Raw genomic sequence first — 14,278 nt, 5'->3', positions numbered from 1 at the left:
TGGAACCACAAGCTTATCGCAAACTGTTTCTCAACCATCTAAACTGCCAACTTTATCTTCTTGCAGGACACAATGTCCATTTTATTACCATCCTCCCCGATGTATGCTGGCATTTCAGGAAAGCTGTTCCAGGAAGTGAGAATGTGTCCAAGCCTCTCTTGGCAGGGTTGTCGGAGACAATTGTGCCCCAGAGAGAGCAGGCAGCATTCGCACGCCAGTGCCTTGTCTTTCTTTTATATGGCTTCAGTCTCTCGGCAACTCTCCTGACTCAAGAATGCATCATTTCGGGCTGGCAAAGTTTGAAGGATGTCGGTTTCATGGCTCACTCTTTCCCATCACGTGTGCTTCTGTTGCCACCTAGTCTTCCTACAGCACCGTTGTTTGCAAAAGGAACAGAGACGCTGCTGCAGAGGGAACATAGGAATCTGCCTTAGATCACCTCTGATTATTTGTCCATCCAGCCAGGTATTGTGGCTGCCCAGAATCTCAAGCAGAAATCTGCACCACCCCGTTACCTCATTCTTTTCACTGCAGATGCCAGGCATTGAACATGGGATATATATATATATATATATATATATATATATATATATATACTCCCTGGAAAAGACCCTGATGTTGGGAAAGATTGAGGGCACAAGGAGAAGGGGACGACAGAGGACGAGATGGTTGGACAGTGTTCTCGAAGCTACCAGCATGAGTTTGACCAAACTGCGGGAGGCAGTGGAAGACAGGAGTGCCTGGCGTGCTCTGGTCCATGGAGTCACGAAGAGTCGGACACAACTAAACGACTAAACAACAACATTTTACCTTTTAACACTCAATATATACATCCTAAATTATTAGCCTCAATGCCTTTCCACGGTTGCTTGTATTTCAAATCCTGCTTGTGTTTTCTTGCAGTTATAATAGTTCTTTAGATATTCTGCAAAAGCTTTCCAATCCTCAAAGAATGTTTCACAATTTAGATTGCTAATCTTTGCTGTTAGCAGGAGCCATCATTTTAATAAGCCCTTCTTCCTTCGCTGGAACCTCATCTTGTTTCCATTTTTGAGCATATAAGATCTGGAACATGGGATCTTGTCTCTGTCACTGAGCTCCCAAAGGGTGAGAGAAGTGCAGAAGGAAACAGATGTTCTGCTGTCTCGGCGGAGAGGTGGCATTTCCATGCGGAGCTGAAGACTGCATGAGAGCAGTGCTTAGATGTTGCTTCAGCAACTCTCGCCAAAGGAGGGGCTCAGTGGCTTGCTCTGCCTTTCCTGGGGGGCCTAGCGTTCTCCAGTGGATGTCTACTCCAACAGAACAGGGGAGATACCTCACAGAGTTCTCTGAATCTAAGGAAGTCACCACGACATATCCAAGCATGGTCTCCATCAGCTCTTCTTGCAGAAGTGCTCTCAGTAGGTGAAGGGGCCCCATCTCCAGAAGAAGGGGAGTCAGAGACTGGGGTCATCATGACACCGGGCTTTCTTCCTTCTACCTGCACCTTTCCCAAACAAAATCACCTTGCCAACAAAGGTCCGTATAGTTAAAGCTATGGTTTTCCCAGTAGTGATGTATGGAAGTGAGAGCTGGACCATAAAGAAGGCTGATCGCCGAAGAATTGATGCTTTTGAATTATGGTGCTGGAGGAGATTCTTGAGAGTCCCATGGACTGCAGGAAGATCAAACCTATCCATTCTGAAGGAAATCAGCCCTGAGTGGTCACTGGAAGGACAGATCATGAAGCTGAGGCTCCAATACTTTGGTCACATCATGAGAAGAGAAAACTGGAAAAGACCCTGATGTTGGGAAAGATGGAGGGCACAAGGAGAAGGGGACGACAGAGGACGAGATGGTTGGATAGTGTTCTCGAAGCTACCAGCATGAGTTTGACCAAACTGCGGGAGGCAGTGGAAGACAGAAGTGCCTGGCGTGCTCTGGTCCATGGGGTCACGAAGAGTCGGACACGACTAAACGACTAAACAACAACACGTTAAATATTTCTTATTGTCACAATAATTCCTTTTGGTAGTTGCTTTTTTATGGATCTTCTCAGTAGGTACCTGCATAAATATAGGTAATATTATTATTATAGTTTTTTTGTGCCCCCGGTGTGTGTGTGGGGGGGGGGAACCACCTTTACCATCCTAAATCCAGTTCTGTGCAGATACATAATGACCGCCTTTCTTGAGCCATTAAAATAAATATCCCTTTGTGTTTTACATATTAGTGTTGAGAGATATATTCTGGAGATTGAAGAGGCTAGTTAATTTCTTTCTCTTTCTTTCTTTTTGCCTCATCTAAATCACAATGTTTCTCTCACATCACAACCTCTCAGAACAAGAGATAAGGAATATTCACAGTCAGGCACACCCCTCATGCCTGTTCCTACCATTTTTTATTTTTTTAAAAAAGGCTTAGATAGTTGACCTAATTTATTTTTGGGGTGGGGGATGTGTGTGCACGCACACTTAAAAGTGGTAGTTTAATTAATGCACATTTAAAAATACATATTATTTGAGAGGGTAAAATTGACACTGCCTACACATATTTGGAAGTGTGATCAGTCGCTACCACTGACATGCAGGAGTTGGGTGGGGGAGAGAGAGAAATCACACAATCTGACCTTAATATGTTTGACTCTCCAGGCTTTCACTGTAGAAATGTATATTTTTTCAATATTCCTCTCTGAGCTGAAATCATGTCATTTATATGCAAATGAGTCCACATTCTGCAGCTGTTTCTTCTCTGCTGAAGCTCTGGGAATTATTTGCACTTAATAAAGCCTCATAAATAGGTTTTGCCTTTAAACAGGTGGGGGAGTAGCAAATCTATCATATCTATTTGCCATTCCAAGCTTCTTTCGTATTTTGAAACTTATATGCATCTTTTAATAGAAAGTTTCACAGTTACAAGAGAAACACAATTTCATTTATCCAAACAAAAGCGTACTTCCGTCCGTTCCTTTTGCCATCGTCTGTGGCGAGACTTCTTCTAAAAACACAAGAATAAATGTTGTAATGTTTTGCACATTTTACAAAGAAGAACCGGCCTGTTGTGGGTCACAAAAAGGATTTCTCCTAATCCACCTAGATGGTAACCTTCAGGGCTTTTTAACTTCTTTTTGCAGGGCAAGACATGAGCCACCTGAGTGGATTTTTCCTGTACTTACTGCTTGTTGCAGGGCTTCAGAATGGGAGTTTTCTTGCAGATGTCTTCTGCCGCATGTTCTTTGCTCCATAATAGCAAGTTAAAGGTAAAAGGTAAAGGTACCCCTGCCCGTATGGGCCAGTCGTGTCCGACTCTAGGGTTGTGCGCCCATCTCACTTAAGAGGCCGGGGGCCAGCGCTGTCCAGAGACACTTCCGGGTCACGTGGCCAGCGTGACAAAGCTGCTCTGGCGAGCCAGCACCAGCGCAGCACACAGAAACGCCGTTTACCTTCCCGCTATAAAGTGGTACCTATTTATCTACTTGCACTTAGGGGTGCTTTCGAACTGCTAGGTGGGCAGGAGCTGGGACCGAAGGAGGGGAGCTCACCCCGCCGTGGGGATTCGAACCGCCGACCATGCAATCAGCAAGTCCTAGGCACTGAGGTTTTACCCACAGCGCCACCCGTGTCCCTGCCTATTTTCCTTAGGACATCCCTATTTTTATTGGAGAAATGTTGGAGGATATGGCATTATGCAACCCCCTAGCCAAGGAGATAAATAACTATACAACCTTTAGAAGACATCTGAAGGCAGCCCAATATAGGGAATTTTTTTTAAAAAATGTTTAATGCTTTATTATGTTTTTATATGTGTTGGAAGCCACCCAGAGAGGCTGGGGCAACCTAGTCAGATGGGCGGGGTATAAATAATAACACCACCATCATCATTGTGGAATAGGATGTCCCTATTTTCATCGGAGAAATGTTGAAGGGTATGCATTTGCCTTCCAGGCCTGAGGTCCGCCAGCCCTGATGGAAGAAATCACAAATCAAAGGGGGGGGGGGATAATCAGTAAGATAAAAAATCACTTCTGAACACATGGTACAATACAATGTACATTCAAAGGCAGAAGAAAACAGCATGCACATAAGCTGCAGGTTCTTAAGTAACATTCTCTTTGCCTCTTTATATACATTTCATTCAACCACTGTGATCAGAAACAGTTTTGCCTCCATTGTTTTAGTTTTGGTTTGTGTTTTACACACAGAGTAAAATCCTCTTTTGTAAGATTCTGGCCGTTGTCTACCTTGTACCTACAGCACCACTTCCAGGTACTTCACTTTGCAGGAACACTAGCAAGCCTGGAGCAGCCAAATTAGAATTGGAGGAATCCCAGTTTGTGGCTCTTTACTTCCGTTTTCAAAAACAAGGCACCATTTCCCCATATCAGCTTCTTTGTTCGCTTTCTCGTCTCTAGCTGGCTTCCTGTTTCTTTCTTTCTGCCTTGCCACTACCCCTCAAACACTCTCAGATGCATGAAATGCGAATATGTTGAACAAAATTACCATTATCTCTCCATTGGCAATTTCCTGTTCTTGTCTTCTGGTCCTCACTGCCTTTGTGCTCTTTTCCTTCTCTTATAGCCTAGAGCTGCCATATGTCTGGATTTTCCCAGACATTACTGGGATTTCAAAGGTGGAATTGGCGTCCGGGGGAGAATTTCTGAAAGGCGGCGCTTTGTCCTGGATCTTGGGCAAGTCAATCAAAATCATACAGTTTTGGGGAGTTTTGTTTTTTAATAGGCGCACCTTCTAAAGCGTTTCTCTTTGAAGGATGCTCTACTAGCAAAGTTGAAAGTGGCATCTGCAGGGTCAGAGACAACCCTGAAACAGCAGGCAAGTGGCTCTGATACCATGCAGAGTCCATGTGCTGAACCACAGTAAAGAATGGAAAGGTCCATTGTGCTATGACTTGGGGTGGCTGAGGCCAGACTGAGCTTGGTGGGGCAGTGCCCCACTTGCCCTAATGAACTGCCACTGTCTGTAGGTATGCTAGGATAACATATTGCCACACTGAGGGCCAGGATGTTTTTATTGCGACAAAAGCCTGCAGCACCAGATTCAGTTTGGGACAGGTTCACCCTAAGACCGTATTTGACTAGTACAGATCAACCCAAGGCAGAGAGCAGCCTCCATTGGTGTGAGGGTGACTGAGTAACTTGGTCCGCGTTTTCCCAGCTTTTCATTCTAAGAAATTCTGTGCAGACATCCACAGGGTGGAACTGAAAAAGTGCAAAGGAATATCCTGCAGTAAATATAGTTACCTTTGCTTTTTTTAAAATTTACTTTAGAATAATACATGCCTGTAACTGGAAATACTAAGTTAGCTCCTTAATTTCCTTTGATCACCACTTTGAACTTCGTACTGTAAGCTTTTGAAATACCATTACAGAAGATAATAAAATAAAATTGTGTCGTGTGGTTAAAATTGTGTGTTCTACTGCATTCATGAGCTTATCCAATGTGTGATATTGTATGCTTCAGTGTGTTACTGGAAGCATGTCTAAGCACCAAAAGCAAACATATTTTTTTTACGGCAGGCCTTTTCGGATCTTGATTTTCAAGAGCAGAATAAATATCCCCTCCCCGGCCTCCGCAATTCCATGTTCAGGTGCAGATCTCATCAACCTCACTTTCTTGTTTGAAATCAATATATCTGATAGGACAAAGAAACATGTAAGGCAGCTGAAATAAAATTAAAAGCAGGTATCAGCATGCAGTTTATTACAGAGACTCAGACCAGTAAGATGGTAAATATGACTCCTGCTATATTGAATTTTGCTTTCTCTACTCCATTATGAGAGAAAGCACAGATATAATGCAAATTATATAGAATCTTCTGCTGAATAATGACTGTAGCATTCTACTATATCACCTGAGAATTGGTTGCCCTATTCCCTTTCTTTCTCAACAAAACACTCCCAGTGTTACATTTCAATTCAAGAAGTAAATGATATCAATGATTTAAGCACCTTCACTTGTAGTAATTTCCATTGGAGCCAGATCCTTGTCTTTTGTGTGTGCGTCATTGAATTAGAGTAAAACTGTTTGCTGAATATAATTAGGGTGCAATCTACACACATATAACAACACTGTGAAAATGCTTTTTAAGAAGAGTTTTGAAAAATACACTGAATTTGGCATAGCTCACTTTCGCCATCTAGTGTCAGATTTGTATATTGCACTTTACAACAAATAAAACAAAATGTTTTATTTGCAGTCGTATAGCTGAGTCCTAGGTCTTTTTAAGACCCAGTGAGGGCCTGATTTCATACTTACAAGCCATAATTTATGCCTTTATCATCTCAAGGGTTGACTGCCACAATGTACTCTACGTAGGACTGGAGAGAGCAAAAAGGGAGAGAGCAAGGAAGGGGAAAGGCCACCAGCAATGCAGTGCACCTCCTCCCCCCCCCCCTTCTGCAGCCAGGAGCAGTGAGGAAGGGAGCAGCTTATATTCGGGTATTTTTTCTTCCCCCTCCCCTTCAATTTTAAAGGTGCGGCTTATATTTGGGTGTGGCTTATATTCGGGCCAATACGGTATAAGGCAATTTGGAATATTACTTTCAGTAATAGAAGCATATTTTTATGCACACTTTACCCTAATATACTAGGCTGGAGAATAACAGAACAGACCACTGGAACAGAAAAAGATGCACTCCTTGTGCCAGTACAACAGAAGATTGTCTGCCCACATCAGCTCCCCACATGGTCACAATGAGAGAGCAAGTATTGGCAGCCATGACATGCATTACAGTGTGAACCAATCTATGTACTCTGCATGCACACACAAACCAACAGCAGTCTCAGTGTCTGCCTGGTCCCAGGAGGTGGTCTACCTGGGCCACATGGCTTTATTGAAAAATAACATCTCTTCCGCAGTGTTGTCTTCGGTGCCAGACTTGTGGAAACTGAGTGTGCAGAAATGGCCTTATGAATTTCAAAGGGTATTTTATGGGAGCAGTTTCTGTGGAATGCACTGCATGTCAGTATAAACTAAATACTTTGAGGGAGCCATGCTAATGGGGTATTTTATCACCTTTGATCTTGATCAGGTATCACAATTACTTCAAAACCAGAAAGGCAAGCAATTGGGGAAAAACAGTGGATGTAAATATAAAAACTTCCTTTGAAAAAAGACTTCAGAATATTTTTGCTTCTATTAAAATTTTCAAACCAATTTTATGAAAGGGAAATTAGACTTTAAAAGAAACATAAAACTGCCATGAATAAATTATGCAAAACAAAAATGACAAATCAGGTAAGCTAATGGAGGGAAAACCTATCTTTTTACTGTGGGGGGTGTGCCTTAGAGATTCTGTGCTACTAAAAGAACTTCTGCCTGATGAAACTCTTCTTCTGAAAGTGTGAAAATATCAACAGTAAATACGTACGGTATATGATGCTGATTTACTGTGAGCAACTTATGAGCAAGGCAAAAATAATTCAAAATGATTCTTTGAAGTGTTGGGCATCTTTGGACACAATTCACCAGAAATTTTTCTATTCAGACCCCAGCTGGGAGAATAAACTTCCTGGTGGATTGTGCCCTTAGTCTGTGGCTAAAAATGGAAATTAAAGTCTCTTAAAATCAAAAGAACAGTGGAAATATATTGTAAAAAGAACTGAAGCTATTCCCCAAAGTATGCAGGACAGATTATTGATGAGCGGCATATGAAAAATGAAGGGAATATTAGACAAGGAGACAATGTTATAAGAAGAAACTTTGAATTTATCTTTTGAAAATTAATCACTTTTAAGAGTGAAATAAAAACATTAATAACTACTAATCCTCTCCTTGGGCAAGATTTAATTTAAGAGGAAAGAGAAAGTAACTCGGATAATAACTTTTTCCCCCTCCAAGATGTTATCAGAAATAATAATAAAAAGAAACTAATTCAAACTCTTGTAGAATATGAAGACTGTAGTCCTTTCATTTTATCTTGGGCCCAGACAGACATTGATGGTTGTTACAAAATTCGGAGTATACAAATAATCAGAACAGTGGGTCACTAGGCTGCTCAAATGTATTTTGAATTGGTCAATAGTTTCCGCAATGGTGGGACAAAACCTGATATGTTGCAAGCCATTTTATAAGCCACTCCTGGGACCAGGGCCAATGGTTTCCACAAAAGAAGGAAAGGAAAAAAATCCACATGGTACAATTCCTACCTAGGACAATTGGGGAGAAAAAACATGCATTTAAGTCTAACTTGCAATTTAAGGTAAATTTATATATATTGACAGACCCAAGGGAAAATGTCTATCTTGTTTCCTTGGCTATATCACTTGCCTTGGCACTTTGGTATGTACAGTGGACTTTTTACGACCTTGAAAATTCTGGTGTTTTTCCCCCCAAAAGGGTTGTTTATAGACCTTATGGCCATATAAACATGTCTGAACAAGTAACAGCAATACATTTGTAAGTTTCAGGGAATGGCCATCTCATATTTATTAACGCACTCTTAGCAGTGACATAATGTAAGACTTCAGCCACTTTTCTTTGGTCCACTTATAAAATTACCACAGAATAATTTCTGTAGTTTCCTGTAATGCGGCATTGTACCAATTTTATAAATAAACAATGGTGACATAAGGAGATGCTTCTATTTAATGGCTGGGGTCTAGAGAGGCTCATATGTGCACCCAAAAGTGTTATGTTTATAGCAGATTCGCCCCACAATTCTGACTTTTTGCTGTCACAGAGTGCTGCTCAAGGCAGCCCTCAAACTTGGGAATGCATGGAAATGCTACCAGAAGGAGGAGTGGAAAAAACCTCCAGGTGCACCCACAAGATCTGTCTACATCTAAGTTTGTTTTCTCCTGTTCCAAAGGGTAGGACCCAAACCAATGGGCTGAAGTTACAAGAAAGGGGATTCCGACTCAACATCAGGATGAACTTTCTGACGGTAAGAGCTGTTTGATAGTGGAATGGACTCCCTTGAAAGGTGGTGGGGTCTCATTCATTGGAGGTTTTAAAGCAGATGTTGGATGGCTATCTGCCATGGATGCTTGAGTTGATATTGCTGCATTGCATGGGGTTGTACTAGATGAGCATCAGGAACTCTTCCAACTCAGCAATCCTATGATTCTATATTTAGCTTTGTCAGTTTACTGAACCCAGTTCTACGTGGTGAAATTTCTTTTGGAAACCTGGACCCAATTTCTGCAGAGCTCTCGGAAGGCAAAAACATTTGGTTGAATCCAAAGGCTCTGTTCTACACGCAGAAGGAGAGCTTTGCTCACTGAAAGATCCCTTTTGCTCTTAGAAGACTTTTTCTGTGAACTGAAATGCCTTCTATCCACTGAACGGACAGATTCTGATTATAGTACTTAAAAGAAAACAGAGGTTGCAAACTAACTTTATTCCATTTTATTTTAAAAACTCATTGTTTCACATAATGTATAGTCATTATAAAATCAGTTTAATGCGAATAACTGCCCAATAAAAAAAATCCTACCAAGAAGATATTTTTTTCCAGGGATAACACAGGCATTGTTCACAAATGTATTTACCTAGGAAATGCATATTATACGGATAATCTTATTTCCAAGAATAAGACTGGGTATAATTTGAAACAAAACAAATAGCTTGGCTCAAAAACAATCCCCTTTAATAAAAGGCTTGCAAAGGGCTTTATCTTCTACAATATTATGAACAGAAACCTCATGTAAACAAAGTTATTTAAATAACTATTAAAGATGCATTGTACATTAAATACTGCAAGCAAACCGTATAGTATTCTGGTCATTACTGTATGTAGCAAAACTGACTATTAATGAACTGCTGTACATCAAAAGTAGAAAATCCAGACTGGGTATTTGAAGATCTCATCCTCAAAATGAGCGCTTATGCTTCATCACCAGCAATGGACTTTTGTTTCCTGGTGTTAGAAAATGCCATCAAATATCCCAAGGTAAAGCTTAATTTCGTCATCATCAGAAAGCTGTTGCCTAGTAAAAAGAAAGCATCCAAGAAACATTTCGGTTTACTATACCAAACCTTGTAAGATCAGATTATTTTATCTGCAGCACAATATATAGTGCTATTAAACCAAACTCTTGTGTTAGAATACAATTATTTGCATAGAAAGCTCAAGAAAGTTACTTGCAATCTTATGACCTTTCTGAAATATCTATCTAGATACAATTATGCAGACTGCAGACCAAGCTCGGACAGTACCTTCACAAATAATTTTCATTACCTGCGGTCAGCCTCTTCTGTCATTTTCTTCTTACTGATAAGAAAGTCCTCCTTTCTGGTAACTTGGCAAGAACCTGAGGTTGTAGTCAACCATACAGGTTTCGGTTTTTGTGGGAGATTATATTCTTCTCGAAAGCCAAACTGTAATGCAAAAATCACAAGAAGAAATGTGGATTTCAAAGCAAGTGGCCCTATCATTCCAAAAGTGTAATTTATACAAGGAATATCACCTACATTTTATTGTCCTATTGTGGGTATTATTCAGAATGCCAGGTTAAAGAATTTACAAGCACAGTTTTTAAGACTATATAAGATTAGGTTTAAGACACAATGTGTTTGTGCTAGCAAATGAGTGATTCCAAGCAACAATCATTAGTCTGTTGGAAGCATGATAAACTGATCTGGAATATTGCCCTGTACAAACATGCGTCAAAGCCAGGGTGGTCTGAGATGTTTTGCTACTCTAGAAAAAAACATTTTGATCAGACACACACAAAATATACATACATACATACATACATACATACAATGAGCAGATAATTAGAAAGCAAGATGATCAGATATCTACTTTCACTTACAATATTTTTATTGCCATATTCAGCAAGTGGTTTCACACTTGATGGTGGAGTTAATGACGGAGAGGTGGATTTTGGCAGGCAGATATCAGGTTTCTCTTTAAATATGGAAAAACTAAAAAAGAACCCACAGCAAAATTAAATGTTTGGAAATGAAACCAGAAAATGAGAGTTTATATAGTTTTAAAGTGTGGCAAGATACTGGTAAAATGAGTCATGCCATCCTTTTAGGGCACTTTTATTTTGAGCATAGAAAATATGCATATTCTGGGCAGATGTAGAAAACATAGACATTCTTTTTATATTTACCCATATTTAGGACATTTCTGCAAAGAGCTTATTTGCAAGAGCCCCAGATCACCGAGAAGATACAGCTTTCATGGACTACAACAGCATGTGCTGTTCCTCAGCTCAGCCAAAATAGATAAATGTAAGACCACAGTTGAATGGGCAACCTACATGGTAGGTTCCATATGTTGCCCTGTAAAAGTACCTCTCATGTCTCTCTGGACACTTGCATGCCGAATCTTTCTCTAAAGCACATAACTAGCTGTACAAAAATGTTCCACACCCACACACCCTTTCCATAGCAATTATCCTCTACAACAGGGGTGGCTAACCTGTGGCCTTCAGGTGTTCCTAGGCCCAGCCACCATGGCCATTGGGCAGGGATGGTGGGAGCTGTAGCCCAGCAATATCTGGAAGGCCACAGGTTAGCCACCCCAGATATAGAATGGTGTCCGTGCTCTAGGAATGTTTGGTTCTGAAAGGCGCTTTCCTCACATATTCATACAGAGATGTGAATTTAAATTCTGGGCTTAGATAACAAATCTCAGTGACCGCCAGTCCCCTTAAGTGACTGTGGGAACTGGCACTCACTGGGCCTACTTGAGGTGTTTTAAATACTCTCACTCATATGCCAGGCTGCTGGCGAAGGGCTTGAACAGAAAGCCCTCCCAGATGGGAGCAATCAAGTTTCCTGAGCCAGGCCTTGAAAGATCAGTCCAGAACATCAGGTGGAGTTGGCAAAAGATTGGCCTGAGGAGTATCTTTGGTTAGGCAGCTGTACAGAAGGGCGCAAATAGAGACAGAAGCAGAGCATCCAAAACCAGTACCAGTCCTACCCAGCACATCATTGCTCCACTAAGGGCAAGCCTCACACTGTTAAGTGCCCTCCAGTAGAGTCCATTTCAAATGAAGGCATGCAGGCGAATGAGAAGCCTTGAGCAGCTGGCACACCAATGCAGAACAGGATTCAGATTCCTCTCTGAATCGCTGATTTTAATTTCAGTCTAAGGATCAAGAGCCCAGAAACATGTCTTTGTCCTCAGGGAGGTCAGCAAATTGTTCCCCTTTGGGCTGTGTTTGGAGTGAAGACTGCTGGTGTTCTCTTCATTGAAGACACTTAGGTTTAACAGCATAATATACTGCTATTTAAAAGCATTCCCATCATTGAACTCCGCACATTGCAGAGTCCATTTCCATCTCTCCAGAATCAGGTAGATTTAAACAAGGCAGACCCACCTGTTAGGATCTGGGCTTTTCCAAATCTTAAAAGGCTTTACCCTGTTAGGACTTTTTACTAGGAGCAAGAAGGAGTAAAAAAATGTATTGAGCAGTCCTATGTATTTGAGAAAATAGAAGAAACATACTATACAGACACAGCTACATTACGTAAGAAACTATTGCACAGCATCACTTTGCAAAGTTTTCCGAATCAATAAAAATGTGTTTCCTCATTATTCAGGTCAGGGTTTTCCATTTTAGTGCCCTCAATCTAAAATTCTTCTAACAGTTTGCAGGCAATGATAAATATATTAGGATTGGCTCCGCCACTGCACCTGGATGGCGCCAACCTGCCTCTCTTAGCCAGGTAAGCAATGCCACTTTGCCCTGCCAGCTGCTACTGGATTGTATGTATGCACTATTGGCACCGGCTTACACGTACCTTTTTAAAAGTGCACCAGGAGATTTGCTTTGTGCAGTTTGGTTCCGGGTGTTCTGGAAGCATGTATTTATAGATCCCAGATGAGAAGATTCTAAAACATAAAAACAACCCAAAACAACTTTCAAGTGGAAAGCAAACGTAACTGAAGCACTATCTTAAGGTTTTACTACTCCAAACAAAAGCAAATTAATCAGATATGCAAAGCTGCCTCTCCAGTTATATTTTGCAAACAAAATGGGACCAATTTCCCATGGATTTTTATCTAAAAATTCAAGAGATGAAAAGAGGAAGCATTACTAGCAACTGGCAAAGCAACCCCAAACCCCATATACTGGAGTCTGACTGCCACCCCACTGAAATAACACTCGTGGATATCTCAATGAGCGATCAACCACTGATGCTTCTTGCAGAGGCCAGCATCAAGTCCTGAAATGGACCTAATTCAAGAGGGGAGCTTGGATCCACTGGGTTCAGAGAAACCCTTGGGCCAGCCCTCCCCTTGCCATCAATCTGGAACTAGCAAAACTAAATTTCCTTCCTATTGGAACGAATAGATGAGTGTCAAAAACTGTGCAGGGAAGAAATGTAAGTCTGCTCCCCATCATCTCCTACCCTGGCTGGCATAAGCCAACAGAGCTTTGGAAGTAGCATCAATTTACCACTCCCCCATCCATTTATTATAGTGTCATACAGACTAAGTACTACAGCTTAAGTTCTGATATTCATCTTGAATATCATGAGCAAATTATGGTACCTTTCAAAAGCTACGTTCTGCACTTTTCTTTCTCTCCCCCCCAACAAAAGCCAGTTGGCATCCCTTTGTATCTTTTGTATAGTATATTTTTGTATAGTATGGGTGGGCTTGGATACTCCCCCCCCCCAGATGCCAATGATATGAATTCTACGCATGCAGTGATAATGGTTATTTTATACATAACTGTATGTTACATGCAGCTGCTTTACCTGAAGTCTTAGTTTTCTCCATATCAGTACAAAATGTGCTGGCATCCACAAGGCTACTGTCATCGTAATCGCCCCAAATCTCATCTAACTCAAAGTTTACACTGAAAGGTTCTGAAAACAAAGAGCTGCTTTTATCTGCATCAGTCAAGTTATTATTTATTGAAGATTCTTTGAAATTTTCATGTGAAGGCATTGTCCAACAGCTCTTTTCATTCCAACTTGCAGGTTGCTTGCTTACAACGAAACCTATAATTGAGCATAATAAAAATACAGGTGAAAGAGTAAAATGATTTCTCACAAAGGGTTAAAAAAGCTAGAGAATTTGTTAAATTTATACAAGAAGGCATGTGTCAACACTATTTAGGGAATAGGTACACAGCAATAGGAATGTTTTTTAGGTCTGAGCTGCTTAATCCCATACTCATTATAAAATATATTCTAACTGCATTTGGATTACACAGGCTGCAAAAATTATTGCCAACTACTGATCCTAAAAATTCAAAACCATAAGGATGATCAAGAGACTGACTTTGAAATCAAGAGAGTTCTAGCATAATCAAATATATCATTTAGTCTCAGAATTCTACAAAAGCAAGAATGAGCTAGGAACCAATTG

At 40.8% G+C, this 14,278-nt stretch overlaps 1 protein-coding gene and 1 long non-coding RNA gene across 8 annotated transcripts in view; one reads left to right on the top strand and one right to left on the bottom strand.

The window, feature by feature from the left end:
• LOC310765615 overlaps window positions 1–14,278 on the top strand; it is a 501,503-nt gene that overhangs the window by 429,365 nt on the left and 57,860 nt on the right. The window lies entirely within an intron of this gene.
• The window catches only part of HFM1 (helicase for meiosis 1), a 49,824-nt gene continuing 44,876 nt past the window's right edge, over window positions 9,331–14,278 (bottom strand). For all 7 annotated transcript variants that reach the window (XM_083620558.1, XM_083620560.1, XM_083620557.1 and 4 more), the window contains 5 exons: window positions 13,663–13,908; window positions 12,700–12,790; window positions 10,755–10,866; window positions 10,178–10,317; window positions 9,331–9,926 (listed from right to left, as the gene is read on the bottom strand). In XM_083620558.1, the coding sequence (XP_083476684.1) occupies window positions 9,863–9,926; window positions 10,178–10,317; window positions 10,755–10,866; window positions 12,700–12,790; window positions 13,663–13,908 (653 nt within the window). In that variant the 3' untranslated portion in view covers window positions 9,331–9,862. The remainder of the gene's footprint in view (window positions 9,927–10,177; window positions 10,318–10,754; window positions 10,867–12,699; window positions 12,791–13,662; window positions 13,909–14,278) is intronic.

The sequence above is a fragment of the Podarcis filfolensis genome (assembly GCF_964270895.1).
Source record: "Podarcis filfolensis genome assembly, chromosome: 6".
Taxonomy (NCBI): Eukaryota; Metazoa; Chordata; class Lepidosauria; order Squamata; family Lacertidae; genus Podarcis; species Podarcis filfolensis.
This window is presented reverse-complemented; position numbering and strand designations above follow the sequence as displayed.